Source organism: Manacus candei, unplaced genomic scaffold (assembly GCF_025592945.1).
Source record: "Manacus candei isolate 608988 ecotype Guabito, Panama unplaced genomic scaffold, ASM2559294v1 h1tg000041l, whole genome shotgun sequence".
NCBI classification, from domain to species: domain Eukaryota; kingdom Metazoa; phylum Chordata; class Aves; order Passeriformes; family Pipridae; genus Manacus; species Manacus candei.
In genome coordinates this window covers 5236337-5257251 of record NW_026138089.1, presented here as the reverse complement: position 1 = coordinate 5257251, position 20915 = coordinate 5236337, and the positions used below count along the sequence as shown (strand labels likewise).

General features: G+C 39.1%; 1 protein-coding gene across 4 annotated transcripts in view; it reads right to left on the bottom strand.

Moving 5' to 3' along the window:
• Positions 1-20915, bottom strand: part of MAP3K15 (mitogen-activated protein kinase kinase kinase 15) — an 88900-nt gene that overhangs the window by 53014 nt on the left and 14971 nt on the right. For 2 of the 4 annotated variants that reach the window (XM_051794849.1, XM_051794850.1), the window contains exons 2-3: positions 8736-8875; positions 5478-5501 (exon numbers count right to left, since the gene is read on the bottom strand). In XM_051794849.1, the coding sequence (XP_051650809.1) occupies positions 5478-5501; positions 8736-8875 (164 nt within the window). The remainder of the gene's footprint in view (positions 1-5477; positions 5502-8735; positions 8876-20915) is intronic. The other 2 variants (XM_051794852.1, XM_051794851.1) reach the window with 1 other exon arrangement.

Here is a 20915-nt window from a genome sequence, read left to right as displayed (position 1 = left end):
GCCCACATGCCCAAGAAGCGAGCTAATGAAGAACACAATAACAACAGAGAAGCAGACCGAGCTGCACAGATAGGAGTGTCACAAGTAGACCTAGACTGGCAGCAGAAAGGAGAATTGTTTCTAGCTCGATGGGCCCATGATGCTTCCGGTCATCAGGGCCGAGATGCCACCCACAGATGGGCACGAGACCGAGGGGTGGATTTAAGCATGGATGTAATTTCTGAAGTTATCCATGATTGTGAAACTTGTGCCGCTATTAAGCAGGCAAAAAGACTGAAGCCCCTGTGGTATGGTGGACGATGGGATAAGTATAAGTATGGAGAGGCATGGCAGGTTGATTATATCAAACTGCCACAGACCCGCCAAGGTAAGTGCTATGTACTTACCATGGTGGAAGCAACAACCGGATGGCTAGAGACTTTTTCAGTGCCCCACGCAACGGCCCGAAATACCATTCTAGGCCTTGAAAAGCAAGTTTTGTGGAGACATGGGACCCCAGAACGTATCGAGTCAGACAACGGGACTCATTTCAAAAATGAATTAGTCACCACTTGGGCGAGGGAACATGGTATCGAATGGGTATACCACATTCCATACCATGCACCAGCTGCTGGGAAGGTTGAGAGATATAACGGATTATTGAAGACCACTCTAAAGTTACTAGGTGAGGGGACTTATAAAAACTGGGACAAGAACTTAGCCAAGGCTACCTGGCTAGTTAACACCAGGGGTTCTGTCAATCGAGCTGGCCCTGCACAGGCAGAATCCCTTCACATTGTTGATGGAGATAAAGTTCCAGCAATCCATTTGAGGGGAATGCTAGGGAAAGCTGTTTGGGTTACCCCTGCCTCAGGCCAAGACAAACCCATTCGTGGGATTGTCTTTGCTCAAGGGCCAGGACATACGTGGTGGGTAATGAGGAAGGATGGAGTCATCCAGTGTGTGCCTCAAGGAAACTTAGCCTTGGGGAAAAACTAATTGTATGTCCTAAGTTGTGTTTTTACAGGAAGCCAGTCACCAGATGAGAGAGAGACCTGAACTAAGCTGTTGCTGGTATCCAGTGATGAGACAGTCCAGTGATGAAACAGCCATAAAATCAGAATTGTAATGGTGACTGAGGAGACCAAAGATCTGGACTGAACTGACATCTGTATTGATTTTCCAACGACGAGACAACTGTGCCGAGAGACCAACAAGAACTATATATATATATATATGCAAATGTGTATATATATGCGCGGGATGTAGACGAACGTGAGACATAGGTGTTGCGTAAAGAAATAGTATGGAATAAGGGGTGGAGAATGTGGTGGTTTCACTCTAGGCCTTCCTGGAGACCAACTTGTAACCAGGAAGGAAACTAGAAAAGTGACCACGGAAGTATTCCATGCTATTCCTTTACGTAACTTGAGGTATAAATAAGGCCAGCGGGAGGCATCTCGCTCTCTTCCTTTCCGGCGAGGTTCGAGAACGGCGGGTCCCTGTTTTGGTCTGGTTTATCTGGAGCCGAGGCCTACAGTGACTACCGTTATCTGCCACGCGTGAGGGGAGAGCCTTGGGCCGTGTCTAGCCATCCTGCCTGTTCGAAGGGAAGTGGTGAGATTTTTTGCTAGTTTGCCTTCGGTCGGCTGGTTGGCTTGTTCGGTCCTTGCCCCTTTTTGTCCTTCTCCCTTCCCCTTTTCCCCCCCCCCCCCCCCCCCCTTCTGTGTGTGGTATTCTCCTTTTGTGTATCTGTCTCATATGTAATATATATATATATATATATATATATATTTGCTATAGCTTTGGCTGCTTGGTTTTCTTTTCCCTCTCTGGGAGGCGGGTCCTTGTTGTCGAGTTTCGGGGACTTGGCGGGAAGCCAGCTCGAAACTTGCACACAGGGTTATTCAAATTTCTTCAGGTATACCATCAACTAAAGAAAAATTAACTATTAAGTCTTTCTCCTTATTGTTCTGTACTTGCCAAAATAATTTTTTCCAGAGTGGAAAGTTCTAGTTTGTCTTTTCAATGCCTCATTCAAACAAATTGAATGGATCAAAGTATGTATCTCAAACCATGTGCAACTAATGCTCGAGCTGTTGCCAGAAGGACTGTACATTTTGCTACCTGACTCCACCAATTTTTTAAAAGCCCCTTGTGCACTCTTTTCTTCACTCAATCTTGAACTTTTTATATTCATCATTCCTTAAAATCCTGTTGAAGGAGATGAAATTTCCTTTCTAAAAAAATATAAAATATATCAAGGATGGCAACAAATGTTTCATCAAAACAGCTTTCCATGGATTTTGACTATTACAATGGGTTTGGGGAAAATTATTTTTTTAACCTTTTGCATTTGAAAATCCTTGAAATTTCATTTCAAACCAATGTTTGTCTGACATATAAAGAAACTCCAAAGCACAAGCCCATTTTCCATAGATACATTTTTTTCCTCTACCCTTTAGTCCATTCTTCCATAATGGCACAGGAAAAAACCTGTTCTGCAAGACTGCAAATTTGCCATTTCTGTTATTGATAATAATTTTTACAGAAAATAGGAAGGTGTGCAATCCTTAGTAAAATTAACAGAAAATAGTCCTCAAAGCTCAGATGAGCTCTACAGAAGGAAATCTAACTGATGGGACACAGAATCTTGACCTTGAATTTCATGCCAGGGCAATTCTTTCTTGGGACCTGAACTCCCACATCCAATAATTCTTTCCTTTTGCATCCAAGTATGCAATAAATTATCAATACAGAATTTTAATTGCTTGTTTAGGGGAGTCAAGTAGAACTGAATCATATTTCCCATCTTATCCCCGAAATCTTCATTCCTGCATGGTGGAAGGAAGGAAGTTCTCCTACTCTCACACTCTTTTTTCAGACAGTAAGCTATTAAATCTCTCAGACTCACACCACTGCAGCATGCTGCTGCATAATTTTCACTGTCAGGTCAGCTGTACTCAGGCCAAATCTCAAATGAATTGTTGAGCTTTCTTTTTTCTACGCATTGTTTTCAGTTTTATGTACAGTTTCCTTGCTCTTGCCTCCTCCTCAATGCTGAATTAGAATAATATTTTCTTTACATGGAAAACATCCACTCTCTTCAAGGCTTAGTTGTACTACACAAAAGCAAATAGCCCCAGACAACACGCTAGTCATTCACCTTCTCTGCATCCTTAGTGTGGATCCACATCTGTTCTAGGCTAAGATTTTTCACCTTTGTAGATGACTTGACATTTGCAGGATAAATAGCAAAGGTGAGGGCAGGGAAATCTCAGAGAAAGCTCCAAGCTACAGCAGCCAGCACAGAAAGTTTCACTCTTGCTGCTGGAACAAAGGTGTGCTGGGCCTGGTAACAACCCCAGTTGTTCCCCTTTCCTTACATACCGTGCAGATGCATGGAGATAGAGCTTGTAAAACACAGAGAGGACTTCTCCAGTAAGGATATTCCTGTGGCTACCACTACAAGGCTTAGCAGATTGAGTATCTATCCTCTTTCCAGCGTGCCTCCAGCCCCTGATGAAGAGTGCATTTAAGCTCTGTCTGCTGTTCCACAGTTGCAGCAGAGGCATATCCATACTTTTTGATCAGGAAAAGTGACAGGAAAGCACAAAGCCCTAGTAAAGGGGTATTAACTGCTGTATCTAATATTCAGCAATTAAACTGAAATGGTTATCTAACTACATACTTGACTGGACCCAATAAATTCATGGCAATTCTGTGCCTCCTTGATAAGCACAGCAAGCCTCATTAGCAATTAACTTCAAACAAGATGTTGTCCATAGGGTTGTCAAATATTTAACCAAACAATGAAGCAGTGGCACCACATTGGATCAGCAGTAAACTGCAAACCTCTTATGACAACTCAGTGGATTGGAAAGGAGGAAAAAGCAATTGTCTGTTTGAAGTCAGCTTCAACTTAGAAAAACATTGTTTTAACCTATTAACTATTTAGCTTGCTAATAAGTTTGTTCTAATTTCTGATTAAAAAAAACTGAGGAAAGAATGAAATATTGGAGTACATTTATCTAATAAAAGAAAATATGAACGATTTCAAATAACACAAAAGGGTCAAGAATCCATTCTTGATATTAAAAGTCATTACTTTTTTTCCTCACTGTATTTTACTCACAACTGTTTTCTTAATTTAAGCACTTGAAGAAAGTAGATTAGGCAATCCCCCCTTTTTAAAGGAGGGATCAGGATCCTAGTTTAGGGATGTCTCCCTGCCCCTTTTGCTAGCCACATGGTGTTTACAGGTCCAATACCAGGCCCTGCTGTAGAAACCATGTCACTAGAACCAACAGCATAAAGCTGTTGGGGGGGTTTAGACTGGGTATCAGGAAAAAGTTTTTCACCCAGAGGGTGGCTGGGCACTGAACAGGCTTCCCAGGGAACTGGTCAAGACTGTCTGAGTCCAAGAAGTGTTTGGACAACGCTCTAAGGCACACGGTGTGATTCTTGGGAATGTCCTGTGCAGGGCCAGGAGTTGGTCTTGAAGATCCTCATGGATCTCTTCCAACTCAGCATATTCTGTGATTCTATCTTTTCTTCTCTTCTCTTCAGTGTGAAGGTAAATACCTTCTTTTTTGGAGAAAGAATTTGCCAAAAGAAAAGACTGCAGGCTGCTAACCTGATTGCACTAGGTTGAACTTGCTACTGTCCCCTTTTCCTTTACTCCATTTCTGGAATTCCCACCAAATAGCTCAGGCACAATTCTCCCTCTTGCTCTGGAGGGGAAAACACATGCCTGTGAAATTTTGGTCATCCACCAGCTGATGGACAGTAGCAATTACAAGCAAATCTGCCTCATTCTGAGTCCCCCTTAACAAAACTATAGACCAGTAATAGCAGTTCCCACCACACAGGTCAAACTAGTTCAAAGATCACCAGACAGCCAGGAAGGATGACCTGCATTTACATTTGCTGAAAGAGATCTATCTTTAGCCTTAATGTAGCGCTGTGGGCCAAGTATAAACAGCAGCTCAAAATAAACTGCTGTGACTAATGCATTATTTCTTCTAGCTCTCTTTTAAATTATTATCAAACTGTAAGACCATTTTATTATTTTATTCCTACTTGATATTGTTCTGAAGAAAATAAAAGTATATGGTGAACGGAGGGAAAAAGAAAGGATAAATGGAAGTTTAAGAGTTTTGTAAATTCAGCAGTCCTCAAAATAAAGTGTGGAGGATTTAATGAAAGTAACCACTGACATGATGTGAAGTATGACAAAATATACAACTGCATAAGATATTGTGGCATATTTCAAAAAGCCTAAAATAACACCAACATTTTATCTTAACTCAGACTTACTTGTTTGGTTTTACTTGCATTAGCGGTAAGAATATTTTTTTGGGGGAAATAAGCTTTTTTTATATTTCTAAGTAAATCTGTGAATTTGTAAGGAAGAGAATGGGTATACAGTAGTATTTATTACATTAATGTAGTATTTCCATTTTGTGTTTTAAAATGAATGTGGATTTAATACTTACTGTGTTTTTCTGAGACACCATATCCTGTGGGGAAAAGAGAGAGAATAGAGATGTTTAATTGTTTTTACTGGGAATTATTATTTCCAATAAAAATCACTGCTATACATATATACATGTAGATGTTTTCTTCACAGTATAAGTCAGATTTCCTGACACAGTAGATTTCCAGTAAAGGGATAGAACATCAAGAAAAGCCATAAAAATTAACAATTCAGCAAAGAAACCTGTTTGAAGAAGTGCTCAGAATATAAAGAAAGTTGTACTTGCCAGTAACTGGAGTTCATCAGACTGGGCACACCCAGACACACTCTGGGCATCTGTGAGACAAAAGCATTCAAAGCTGGAGGGTTTTTCTCTCTGAAAGGGTATCCTTCAGATACCTAAGCCCCTTTCCTACCAGATTGGCACAGATCAACACATTCCTCCTACACCCTAATTCTTTTCACCTTAAAATCTAAAGAAAGATGTCGAAACTGTGAAGCAGATGATAAACTAATGGGCATGTAAACCAGACCTCAAAGATTTCAGTTGCCAGTAAGTAACCTTCTCCTCTTTTTAGTGATGGATTACATGCCCAATGAACACTGCTCAGTCAAACTGAAGAGATCATCAGGTAAGCCATGCTACAAATATTAGACGTAGACTTGTTTCTAAGCAAGGTTATCAATATAATTTAATGGAATGTGCTCTGAAAACCTAAGGTCATTCTGCTTAGCAACTTCACATCTGAAAGCCTGAAATCCACTTGGACTGCACAGAAATGATCATGCCAACACACCCTTTTCCTCAACAACAGACAAAATATCAGGAGCCATCTAAGAGATTTAGTTCTGCAAATACGACCCTCTTGACAGCCAGATTACATAATCTTCTATGTCCTCAGAACTAGATTGTTTTGGAAAGAATATTGGTGAAACTAAAGAGACAACTCCTGGGACAATTTCAGGATGGGTCATAGGAGATAATCTACATAAAGTCAGGCTGCCTGAACTTCACAGATCTTCAGCAGAAGTAACAGCAGACATGAATACAGCCTTTGTAACACTTAGGCTAACCATTCCTAAGAGGTGTGCACAGCAACCTAGATCCAAACAAAGTAACAAATTCCTGAAGGGAAGGAAAAAAGTCCTGACCAAATTAGTCATAAATGTGAGAACAAAGAACCATCGGCAGATGGTTCAAAAATACAGAATTACTCATTAACTTAAAACTCCTTAAACCCAATAAAATACATCAGGAAAAAAAGTGATGGAAGGTTTAGACATCTGAAATATCACATATCTGAAATTTAATGTCTACCAAGCTAAGCTAATGTCTATCTCCAATAGAGCCTTACCTACTGCAGATAAAGATCTTTCTCAGCAGGAGAAACTGTGTGAAATGTGTCACCGATGGTTCCTGGCTGAAATACCCCAAGAAAAATCCCTGCCTACTTTCTGAAGTATTCCTAAGAAAGTAGTATTAGCATATTTGAATGCTACCCAGTGCTGAATTGGGGTTCAGTTGCAGAAGAGATACCAAGGACAACAGGGTAGGACTGAACCCTGGACCAGTGTCCTGCTTAAACTACTCTAGCACTTGATACAGAAGATCTTTTCTGCTTGGTTCCAGGAACTTACATCGAGTTTTATGATCCCACAGTAACACATGCTAGGGACCTATATAGGCCAAAGAGGTCATCCAAACAACTGAGAGATGAGGAAGATATCAGTGCCATTGACAGAGGCACTGAAGAAGAGACATGAAGACAAAGATAAAGCTTTTCTAGCTTTATGTGACCCAGTCACGTTCCAGTGTTCCCAAGTCCGCAGACTTGAGCTTTACATCCTCAGAAAAAAAAAGCCTTACAACTGACAGTGCAAAGACTTGCAAGTTCTGACAACAATCAATCTGAAGAGCCAGTCAGATGAATGTAATCCTGGAGATCATTCAGCACTCCAGTTATGGAGCAGATGCTTGAGTGTGTGCTTGGCACCAAGTGCAGAAATCAAAGCCATCCTCATTGGGCAGTGACAAATAGAAGATGATTAGCCTGTGCTTGGGAGAACCAAGTTGATCAGATCATCTGAGCAACAGCATAAAAGAAAGATAGAAATGTGCTGATGAAAACCAAAAATGAAATATTTCATTGCAGTCAGGTGTACTACCAACACAGGATGAAAAGCTGCATTCCTGCCCATCCAGATTAGCTGGAGGAACGGAAGACATGCCAGTATACCTTAGCTCATATCCGTATGGATAACCTCTTTGAGCAAGAGTGTGAGAGGCTCCAACTCTTAAGCTCTTGTGACTCCAGGTCACATGGAATGTGAATGTGTATGTGGACCACTGCAGGAAGAAACAAGTATGGGATACTAAATACATGAGACTAAAATCAGTGACATTGAGATCAGAAAAGATGAATGAGAAGTTGTGACAGAACGGAGCTTTTCTGGGGAAGAAAGAAGGAGACTTAAAATTAAGATGAAACAATATTCTTACAGGATCAAGAGAGGTTGGAGAATTCCAAAAAGGATTTTTGGACATTGATGGTGTGAAAAAAGCAAAGTAGCAAGGGGCAATAACTCAAAATAAGAAAAAAAAACCAACAAAGCAAGAACACTGCTGCCCTCAGTGAAGGCAGCAGAAAATGGATGATATTAAAAGCAGAAATAGATGGCACTGAGAAAGGCAGAAACATCCACAACCTATGACTTGCATCCAGAACAGCAGTTTCAGGACTTAAGTGTATACCATGTATTATCCTACTATAAAAATGAACGACAGTTCTATAAAAAGATTTGGCAAGGATCTCTTTTTTAATCTTCAAATAGCAATAAAAAGGAGATTCCTGTAGTTTTAGCTGCTCAGTACCTAGGGAATACAAATCTCCTCTGACAGAAGTGCTTCAATAATAGGAATAGGTTGCAATACAGCCCTTGTTCAAGTGTCCTGATAATACAAACCATAACTTTTTTTTTACATGTACTAAAACTAAGAGGGAAAGGAAGGAAAAAATCAGACCTGCACTCTCACTTCCAAGTCTAACCATATGAAGCAAAATCAGTACCACATTACGGAACTTTTCTTATAAAAAAGCTTTTATACTGTTCTAATTATTACCATTTTTGCTAGCAACTGTTTCTTCTTATCATGATTCTGTGATGTAGCTCTCAGGAAATTACATTCAGTGGAAGTTTCAGAAAACACAAACATTTGTAGATTCAGGTATTTAAAGATATTTCTGAAATGAAGCAGATTTTCAAGTGAGAACCTTACTTTGAGAGACTGAGCAGTGTCAGCATCAGTGTCATGGTAAAGTATAACATTATTAGCCATGTCAAAGCTTTCACGCACGCCAAGGTGGTAAAACAGTGATGGTTGCTTGGAAATATCACTCATGTCCACAACTGCAACATCTGAAATGAGAAAAGTGGAAAAGAAAATGCTAAAAAATAATAATCTTAAAACCAACTTTATTCTTACACAGGATTTAAAACAAATCCTGAAATTACACGTACATTTGGGAAAGACAAAATCAACATATTCAAGTAAGGATCATTTCCTCGTGGTAAATTTTAACATGAGAGAAGTAAATTATGCCATTCGCATAAAAGACATGAACCTACTCATTAAATTATCACAGTGTTACAGTAACTGGAGGCACAGTTTTTGGATCCTGCTTGAGGTTTGGAAACTACTGCATCAGGAACAGCCTAGGAGAAGAAGCGCTTTTGCACTTGCTCTCTGATCTAGGCCTGACAGCCTGAATACCCAACAGGACAGAAAGCTTCAAATGTTCAGATGGAATCTCTAATTATAACGCAGAAGAAAATTAGGGGAAACTGTCAGACCAAGTTTATCTTGAGAGGCTAAGGTTTGGAGAATGGGAAATTCCTAAACAGTAGAAAAAGAAATTACTGTGAAAGTTGACTCTTAAAAGCTACAGGCAAGATGTTGAAGATGGAGGGTGCAGGAAGGAGGGAATTCAACCACAAGTAGCCAGAGCAAGACCTCCGCTGCTCTTGGCTAGTGTTCCAGTCAGAAATGGAAGTTAAAAAGTTTACATCAGTGGAAGATGAGCTGTACAGAGAGTTAAAGAGAAATACCCCATATTATGCAGAACAGCTAAGATACAGGTAAAAGATTCTGATTTCACCATTTTGTTCTCACATAAATCTAAAGGCCAGTACAGAGAAGGGGTAACTGGAGGACACTTAATGCTGAGTTTTTATTCCTTGATCTTTATCTCCTATAGCTACCTAGGAAAATTTTGCTTTAAAGCTTTTTAAAAAAGGTCTGTATCTATATGTCTGTCTGCTTTCACCACTATGGGATAGACAGATGAATTTAAATCTATGTATTCATAAGACTAGAGCCTTGGCATCAAAACCATAGGGTAGTCTGAGGCTCAAAACAGATTGCAGAGACTCAGTGCAGCTGGGCAATAAATCCTACATCTCTGAAGGGGTACAGACTGTGTCTGTACATATGGGGAAAGACAGAGAAGGGTGAGTTGCTAGTAAACAAGAAAGCTAAAAGCAGGTCTGATGGCTCAGACCCAAATGCAGCAGTCAGTTAACCTTGGTGTCACCAAGGTTACGCACCACAAGAATCAATAGTACATACTTAGTATGCAAGTTCTTGGAAAAACCTGCAATGAATATACACTCCCGTACAATTCCATCAGGCTATTCTAACATACCACATCGGGGTCAGCCAGTCCCTCTGGTTACTGTGAGACTCCTATTAAAGCCTAAGGAATATTTTGAGTCCAAACACCTGTCTTAAGACCAAAACATCACCATTAAAGATCAAAAAAAAAAAAAAAGAAAAAGAACTAAACCAAAAGACCCCAAGCCCCCAAACCCAACGAAACTCACAAAAAATCCAAACACGCCTTCCCCCCACCCCATCAAAGAAACAAAACCCCAACACAAAGTCATGGCAGGAAAAAATCCTCTCATTCCTATGCAACCCCAAATCCTGCACCATCTACTGATGATCTTTCCAGTTCCTGTTTGGCCAGCTCTATACAGTATGGACAAAATTCTTAGTGTATTGCACACTGTAGAGTCACATCAACTGAGAGAGACTGAAGAAGTAAACCCCAGCTCCATAAACCCAACCATATCTAGACTATCCCCATATTACAAAATCATTTGGAAAACATAAATAATCTGTAAAACAAAAGTTAAGAGAAATTAATAAGCAAACAGAGAATCAAATACCATATAGGGAAAAATATTAGGAGCTTGTATGGTTTGCAGTGTTTGTATAAATTGTTTTTGTGGAACCAGAGTGCTGTGAAATCAAAATCACCATCCTGGTATGAGAATTCAGACAATGGGTTCATACAGCGTACAGATATTGCATTTTACAATACAATGTGAGCAATGATTTGTAACAGCGTTCACTGAAACAAGGCTATACAAAGTTCATTGCCACATCTGGTCTACAATGAAATTTGTCTTCTGTTGATTGCTGCTCCGTAACAATGTAAGTGGTATCAAAACCACATTAAATAGACGTAAGAACAGAAGTGAGCACCTGCATTAAAAAGGATGATTATTCATCACTTAGATATTAATCCACACTGATAAAAGAAGATTTATGAGAATGAGTTTTTCTTGCTTGTTTACATCTCACAAACAGGTATGACTAAGATAAAATACAATAAAAATAAAACAAATTGAGGACTAGCAGAGATGAAGATGGTATCACAAAAATAGGCATGCAAGTGAAAAAAAGCCCCAGGAAGAAAACTAAACAGTTTCGGTCTGGTCATGGAAATCAAGGGATGACACAAAAGTAAATGACAGCAGACAGAAGCAGAGCATCAGAAGTGCTTGTGGCCGTGGGCTAGAGCAGAGATGAGAAGCTGCATTCCCACAGAGCTCTCCAAGCCCTCCTCCACCAGTAACAGCAGCAAGCTTAGAGCAGGGAGGAAAGAGATCTACTTACAAACCAGTTTTACTAATGTGCTATTGAAATGTAGCTTGAGTCCAGTGGGCCCCAAAATAATGCAAATTTGGATGGAGAAGAGATGAACAACAGTATACACTTATTAAAGAAGTAGAACCCTAGGATGTATCCAGTGCATGGAGTGCCAGAGCACAGCATCCAGCGTTACTAGATGCTGGGTCTAAGCATGCTCCCCACCACTGCTGTTTTCAGAGGTACATCTCTCTCCTTGGTTTTGTGAATCCTTCAGTGAACAAAGCTCATATGTGCCACCACAAATATTTCTGTTTCAATTGTCTTGGATTTTTCTTATGATTTATACTACAATTTTTCATTTACAGTTCCTTAAAGACAGACAGGGGGCCCTGCACTTCAACCACATATTTACTATGACTGATAAGAGAGAGATAAGAATTCCCTTAAACTTCCTGAGATACGTGAAAAGAAATACTATAACACTAGTATCTGCTTTGCACATCTTGATTTATGAATAAAAACATATGTCAATCAGACTTCATCCTCAACCCCCATCCTCCATAACATGAGAGCCTGTTCAGTCAAATATACTTCTGGACTTCCCTTTCCAGATTTAGGTTCAACCTCCTCCATTAGACAAGCGTGAAGCAAAAGCTAACACCAACTTTTATCAAGTCTTACAATGCATGAGAAATTTTATATAGTAATGAAACATTTCACGCAGATCTAGCTGACCAATGGATATGGTTCCCTATGTTCAGAAGGAAAGAGAGCGGGGGAAGGCACAGCCCCTCTGCAAAGACAGAAGGCTTCCAAGCGAAGCCCAAACATCTATACAATGTATCCGCCAGAGGGTGTGGAGGGGTGGGGATGTGCTTAATGTTGCATATGACCAATTTTGGATGATCTGGAACAGCACATTTAAACTCATCGCTTTTTCGCTGCAGCAGCAACTCATGTTCAAAAGAACATTTCCTAAGCATAACAGATATTTTCAACTCTTTCTATTCTCTCATAGTTGCGCATAAAACTATTTTCTTTCTGAAAACAGTTCATTTTTGTCACAAACCCCCAAACTGATCTCACTTTATTGAGTATCTGCAGTTCATTTGTCTGGGTTTTGTTTGTTTCCATCATAAAATGATTAAGCTATGTGTGTACTTTGAGTCCATTAAGGCAATTCATCAATATTCCTAGCACAATCTTGATTAGGTCTCTGCATTGTTGCAGCAGATGACACATAAATAGTTTCTTACACTAGTATGTCTTAAGAGACCACAAATGAGGATTTCATATCATTATTTGTGGTAAAACAAGTGACTATAAAACTTATAAATAATTCAACAGGGAAAAACATTATTACAGATGTTAAAACCACAGGACTTATTTCTCTGAAATGCACTCGAAGGCATCACATAACGATCTAAGCAAATCACAAGTCTTCACATGGCTGTTCTATGATTTATGGCATTGTTAGGAAAACCAAAAGGACAATTTTAGCACCAGGTTTTGGGATCTCTAAGTGAAAAAGTAGTAAATGGGAGAAAATCAATAAAAAGCCAGAAATATGTTGAAAGTTAAACAGAATCAAGGAAGCCTAACAGAAGAAAAATTCAAAAAAAGTCTGTACTGCCTTCAAATTCTAATCTAAGACTCCATCCAGCCTTATCCATGTGAAGAGCAAAAACCTTACTCCATTATTATGGATTCATTATTTTACAGTATTTAGAACCTTTCTATACATAACTGATTTTAAAAAAAAAAACCAAATTAACATGATAATAAAAACATTATTGGAGGAAAATGCAGAACTCTGTCTCTTGTTATTCACTAGCATCCTGCAAATTATGAACCTTCAGATTAGTATCACTTCAGATTATTAGCTATTTGCATCAGTGTCCTTCATCATTAGTACGTAAACAAACGTGTTACTCCTTGAAATCCACTGGAGGAAACTGTCAAGTTCTTCAGAAGAACAATGACAAATAAAAAATCCTTAACTTCAGAATGCATATTCATTTTCTTTTCTGCATGGTCCTTTAAAGGAAAAAATATCAAAGTTTTTACAGGGCAACAATTATGGTAAAATCTGGTGTATTTGAAAACCAGGAACCCTTTGCATCTTTCACTTAAGCTAAAGCAAAAGGCACACCACTCTCAACTTTAATATACCCCATCCTCCCAGAAACCAGGGAAGGGAATGGCTCAAGGCAACAAAGCACATTAGTAGTAACTACCAAGAGAACTACTGAAGTAATTTTTCAGCACAGTTTTTTATACCAGCAAACTGTCAGTGCCTTTCATTACATCCTAAGCACAGGCCAATATTAATGTAACACCACTGTCAACATTCGTGCTGCTATTGTGACTCTTATAATGAATCAAGTTTTATTAAAATCTTACTGCTCTAAAATCATGTTATTCAGTAAAAATCTGCTTATTTTTCTTAAAAAAAAATTGTTCCAATCACAATCACATTCTAAAACACAACACTAAAACTAAACTTGCCTTAGAAGCTAAAACACCCATGAAACATAAAGATGCAACTTTTTTTCTAAATTTAGGCATTTACGGTATTTCTATTCAACCTCTTCAAGTTTGCAGTATTATAGCATAAACTCTGCTAACTTCATTGGTTTGCTATAGGACAAGAATTGGTCAGAAAAATAAAAAACAACTAGGCAGGAATGATTTATCCTGCAATGCAGACTTGTATATATTATAACCACATTAAATACCATTTTAAAAACTATTTCCTCTATTTCAGACTAAGCTTAACTTCTTGTAGATTAAAACCAAGTGCTGCACATTTGTATAAATACTAAAACTTAAATTAACTGTTATAGTTTAGAAATTGTTTACAAGGCACCCTTAAGAAGGATGCTTGTTCTTACAATCCAATCAACTTTTGCACAAGAGTTCAGCCGTGGCTGGTGTTTGACTACAAGTTTCAGCCTACTCCTTACTTCAGAAAAGGAAACACAAGCATGCAAACTGGATGTCTGAAACTTTTTGCTGCAGCAAGGGCACTTCCGTTGGAAGGGGTTTTTAGTTCACAGGCCAAAGGAAGCGACTCAAAGAACAGGAAATTTAAGAATTAAATTAGTTATGAATCATCATATTAATCTGGGAAAAAAGATTTCCTTCTGTTCACAGATAGTAAGCACCAAAGAAAAAAAAAGTTACATTTTCAGATTTTATTAATGACATCAATCACAAACTGGAGAATAAAGGTAACTTGAATACTGGCCAAATAATTTTTAATTCACTATTTTAAAATTTTTATTATCTTAAGAGAGAATTTGATTCCAACTGTGGTATATTATCCGTACACATACACTGACTATAAAATGAAGTAAAATCTAAACCTAGATATATCTCCCTTTTGACAGCTCCAATGTTTGTTAAGTACTTCAGGAATTCTGAAAACCCGGGCATCAAATGGCAAAAATTCCGAAATGTGTCTTTCTATGGTTTGTCTGTTTGCTCAGGAAAACAAAAGAACTGTTGTAAAGTGGCAATTTCAGACTTGTGTTATTTTACCAAAAAGCAGGGCAACACCTCTAATCTGTGTTCTCAGACTGAGCTTGTCATTTGCCTTTTACTTAGTTATGGTTTTAATCTTACCTTCCTCTGCTTCAGGTTTTATGTTACAAAATCATCTAGTGGTGAGAAAAGCCACCACATACCAATATGTATCGATTCTGCTCCTCTCATCCAGCAAAATGGAAGGTGACCAAAAAAGTGCATAACAACTGAGGGCCTTATAAAAGCCAACATTCTTAAAACTACAAACACAAGGGGGCAAGTCAGGCATTTCTTTTGCATTTCCTCCTTCCTGCATGTCAAATCTTGCTCTGAAAAGCAGTTTCACATTCTTCCCATGAATTCACTCTGTTCAGTGCTGAAGAAGTCATTTTAACTATGTATTAACTGAGCAGAAGCAGCATTCTTGGCTAAGAAAGTCAGCTGTTAAATAACTTTCCTGAAAGGATCAGGCAAATCCAGAGCCCAGTGATTAATAGGAAATTGAAAAACTTTAATTTTTCAGATGAGTCTTTCCACTATCCAGAAGCATTACTAACTGCAGCAATTCAAATGATTGCTTTACTTCACTTAACACACAACACATTAAAACTGGCAGACTCCCACCTCCAGAGACAAATCTGGGAACAGCTGTGTTAAGGAAAGTGGTCCAACCGGCCTTTGTGTGGAAAGAGGACACATCCACAAAGAGGAGGAGGAGGAGGAGGAACAGCTGACACCCAAATCTGTTTCTAGCCATAGCATTTGGGTGCATATTAGAAAGTCCTTTCATGTGGCCCAGCCAGGCAGCTCCTCCTTCCTACGCACCTAAAAAGTCTGGAGCGCTCAAACTCAATCCTCTCAGCTCCCAAGGCAAAAAGCTGAAATAAAGCAGGTTTTAAACTACCAGAATAGTTAGAATTTACCAAGAAAAGTTGTAGCCTGGATTACAGTCTGAAAGTAGAGGTAACAAAGCTGGTGCACTTGTTTTTCATGTATAGTATAGTAGTATAGTATAGTATGGTCAGTCTTCGCGAACGAAGATTTGGGAAAGGTCATTACCCTTCCAGCCTGCGCAGTGGATTTTTTAGGTGAGACACAGTGTGCGCTGAACTGAGCCCACCCTTTAATCCTGAGGTTCATCTGCCGGGGCCGAGCGAGCTCGGACGGTGGCAGCGAGGTCCTCAGGACGTAGGTTTGTTTAGAGTGACCTTCTCTTAGATGGATGGCCTTACAGGGCTGACGAGTTCCATCTGCCCAGAGGGGTTCCCTGACTGGGAATCGAACCCCGGGCCGGGGTGGTGAGAGCGCCCCATCCTAACCACTAGACCACCAGGGGGCCCCTGTTTTTCATGTACAGATCACAAAAATGCCCCAAACGGCCTCCATTCAAACCACTGGGAGAAGCCCCAGCGGCCTGAAATGGCAGAGCAAGGAGCACTTTTTGGACAGCCATCCTGTAGGTGATGAAATGTGAAGTCCAAAGAAGCAGCCAACAGAATAATCCAGTGTAGAAGAAACTGAGGCACAAGTAGCTAGAGTGAAACTAGTAATGAATGCAACCAGCACAGCAACATGTACACAGAGCCTGACAGCAATGTAATGTAGGTAAGAAACACAAAAAAATGTATTTATTTTAAATGTTTACTTGAGTTATAACCAGAAAGAAATTCTTGTGCTTGAGATGGGTTCTCACCTGTAACCTTTTGTCCTTTTGATTCCAAATACTAGCTTTGGCAACATTAGGAAATTTTAATGGTAGGCTCTCTTAGTAATGTATGACATTATAACATTCACTGGCAAACCCCACCCAGCAATATCAACTTTCAGCATATAGTGAAAATCAACAACCATCCAAAACAACAGGACAGACAAGACTGAGGGGCCAATGCTCCTCTCTGGCTTTCATAATTCTGTACCAAAACCCATTTCATACAAACACCTCCACAACAGGGTTACATTCAGACCCAAACATTACAGTCACTAATCATGTTAGTGCTGTGGTGTTACTTTACAGTTGTACTCAGATACTGCATCTTTCATCTGCCCTCTGGTACATGGAACTCACACTAAGAATAGAACTAGAACATATTTTTCATGCTTCAGTGGCATTTACTGCAACTCAGGAGACACCAATATCTAAAACTACTCATTTTTCTAAACCATGACAACGTATTTATGCCATATTTATAATTGATACATATTCCTTAATATCAAAATATCCATTCCAAAAATTGAATCACAAGAAACTGTGCTTTAAAAGGAACAGAACAAATTACAGCAGGTGAACAAAACTGCCAGTTCTAGGAGTTGATCTGTAACCTAAGCTCTCATTTGTTTTTGTGTTTTGGGGTTTCCTTATTCATTAGATATATCATCTGAAACTTTTAAATTTTTTACCCTGCAATTCCATATTAGGAACTTTTTTGTTAAATGGAAGCAAGAATTCTTCCAAAAATCTTCAATACCAAAAGCAAAAGCTTTAAGAAACATTTTAGATACTTCTTAAATATAATTGAATTCACAGTAAAATTAAGTTTCAAACAAGGCAATATGCTACACTAAGAAGGCAATTTTCCTGATCCAGAAAAGCCAAAGTTGTGTCAAGAGCATGCCTATGCTTATTATTTATCTTATCTTTAAAGCGAGTCTCTCAGACTCTGCCAAATCAGAACACAACCACCACCCACAAGAACTGGTGTGGGAAGAAAAGCAATGCAATTAATGTAACACATAGGGTATCCAAATGTAGAATGCCCTTTTAATGGTTTTGCACAAGTATGAAGGAGAAAAATATTATATGATTGGAATAGTAAAACAACCGAAAGTGACCTGTCATTCAGAACAGAGTATAGAACTCTTTTTATTTTTTTGCAGTTGGCAGTTCAAGGAAAGAAGGAAACAATCCTCAAAGAACTCTTCTTGCAATATTGAATTGCAGAAGTAAGGAAAAATATAATTCACTGTAAACAATGTAGGCCTAGGCTTAGAAGTTGCTTAATGTTTTCCCTGACAAAGCTTTGCTTTCAGTTCCTTTTTAACTTTGCCAGTTTTTGCTTCAGGTTGTTGGGTTTTGGATTTTTCTTTATAAGAGATTTACTTAAAACCGACTCAGTTTTTGAGACTGTACTGGAGAACTTATTTCTGGCCAATGTTAAACATCCTCTCATGCCAAATTAAGAAGCCTTAGTGCTTCCAAGCAGAAAAACAGAAATGTGTCAGGTGGGTCAGGCTGCTTGGAAGTAGCACTCCTTTAGCCTCATGAAATGGTGCTCATTCCAAAGCAAAGTTATCAGCAGTGAATTGGTCAGGCACGAGAGAGGTGTTTGGGCCCAGATCACCCAGTCCTCACTGCCTTCACTGTCAATGCAGAGAGAGGAAAAGCACTTCAGAGCACCGCTCCTCTCATCTGTCAGACACCTACTTCAGGATGAGATGAACTGCAGGCCAGAAGTGCCTGTTTTTCCCCACTGGCTGTGAAGGGAGTACAAGCAGCTGCAGACACCCACACTGAAGGTGTTCAGTGCTGTGACATCCCTTCTATGGAGCCTCACAGCTCTGCTTTGAAGAATTTCATGAACCATAAGTCATTTCAGACAACAAAGATATAATCACAGCAGGTATTTCCCTGGAGGTGTTCCCACCAACCAGATGGTAGCCAATGGAGAAGGACTACAGGGCTTTCTCATCAGTACTTGACTTACAGTTTCTCTATCTGTGAGAAAGAAAAGGAAGGACTGTCACAATTCAAACCCTCACCTAAGATTTCCAAAGAAGTCTCTGAAACACCTAACTCTTGTTCGAGTTTTCCATAAATTACACATTCATTTCTGAATCCCAACTTACAATGTTGGTTATTTTGGCACTCAATGTCTGTCTCGTATTGGTCTCATAAGCCACCAGCATGCTTGTAACAAATGTGGATAGAGTCTTTCCCAAATCTTCGTTCGTGAAGCCTGGCCATGATGATGATGAAATATTATATAACTGTAGGGATGACTGTTCTTTAAGAGGTGTGTTTGCATCTACTATCACAGCCCAGAGTCTTTTCTGCAACTCATATAATCTGATTGTTTAATTATATTGGCACATTGACTATAATCTCCTGGCCTATGGATAAAGTTTATACAGAAGTTAAATTCTCAGTAAAATTACCTTCAAGACAAATACAAGCATGACATTTCCCTGTAAGGCACTGACATTCATACTACAGTGAGTAACACACTTTATCTTTTTTTTTTTATTTTATTTTACTTCTTCCTTCCATACCACAGATTGTGAGGTCCCGGGAACAACATAACCTCAAGCGTGAGGGAGCTAACTCACACTGGTGTGAGAGATCACAGAAAAAGGAGAACGTCCACACACACTGTCACTGGAAACTCACCCAGCACCCACCCCTTTACACAGTCTCCCTTCCTTGAGGAAGGATTGTAAAAATTCATAATCAGTCAGATGCCTTTAGTTACCGACCACGAACACTTCAGATGGGTCCTACCAAAATCTACACACAGTTAATAAATGAATTATCAAAGTTGTGACATGCACAAGAGATCAATATTTATACAATTTCTTTGTAAAATTACACCCTTCAAGCTCCCATGTTAGGAAATGAGAGAGATCTCATCACTTGGACCCTGGCCATTTCAGCAGTTCCACAGCTCAGGCTGATGAATGCCTATGCCTGCCTGCAACTCCTACCTCTTTCCCATGACCCATGGTCTCTGATTCCTTCTCTCACCATTCTATTCTCCCCTTATCCCCCAGCCTATATTTAACTTGGCAATTTCTGGCTAACTCAGTGACAGCACAATAGCAGACAGAATCTGCTCTGTCACTGCAGCTAATCAGTCCTGTGAGTGCTATCAGCTACCAGCTTCACACCAGCCTTCCAGAAAAGTACTTTATGAAACTGTTACACTTTATAACAATTGAAAGAAATAAAGGTTAAAAACTTAATTTCATGAAAACTCACTTTTTACATATCATATAACAAAACACATCTGCATCTGTAACTGAAAAATCCAGTTCTGTAAGTAGTAAAAAAAGACTCAATGCTCACATAGTACACACACTAACATCTCTTACAGTCATCCCCACTATATTATGTTCACATTTCATGAGTGCCAAAACGAAGTACTTACACTTACAATGACTGTTATTTAAACTTTCTAAGCATGTACTCAACAGGAGTAAAACAGGAAAAAAAAGACAAAGCAATTTGCTACCTGCAGGTTGACTTTCATCACTTGACCATATATACTGTAAAAAGCAACATCTATTAATCACTGCAAGTTTCAGGATAAACAATCCTTCCTAGGGTGAAATACTCTATCACAGAGTGGTAAGACAGTAGTGATACTGACTACCTAACTATTGTTAAAATATGCTGAAGAATCTTAACATTCCAATAAACTCTTAAATACAGTTTGGCTGAGATAGAGTTCATTTCCTTTTTTTTCAATTGCAATTTTAAACCCTATGGTCTGGTCCAAACTGAGAAGGGGTGGAGATTGTAATGGATATACCTTTAAATTGCTGCAACCATGATTTGAGTTGCATGTTATAGAAATTGCTACAGCAGGAACCACTGCAGAAAAAAGCTTACAAGAATTAGGCAAATGAAGATTCCAGAAGTCGCTCACTTCTCACTTTTTCCCAAATTCATTATTACTGAAAGGCTCCCAAAATCTGTGTATCCAGGATGCTACAAAAAAACTTACCCATCATAGACAATCTGAGAAAAACACCTGTTCCATAATTTCCCCTGTTCATGTGCTCCAAGTATATTCAGAATTTTTACAGAGATGCTGGACAGCCATAATGAGTAGATATCTCACATACATACTGTTCACTATGCCAAGTCATTAAGGATAACTAATTTCCTAAGGATAACTATTTCCTAAAATTTTCCTGCAAGCCAAAGAGCCTACCAATTCTACAGGATCTGACATTATTCTGCCCTATTTAATATTGGAGAAGAAAAGAAACAGC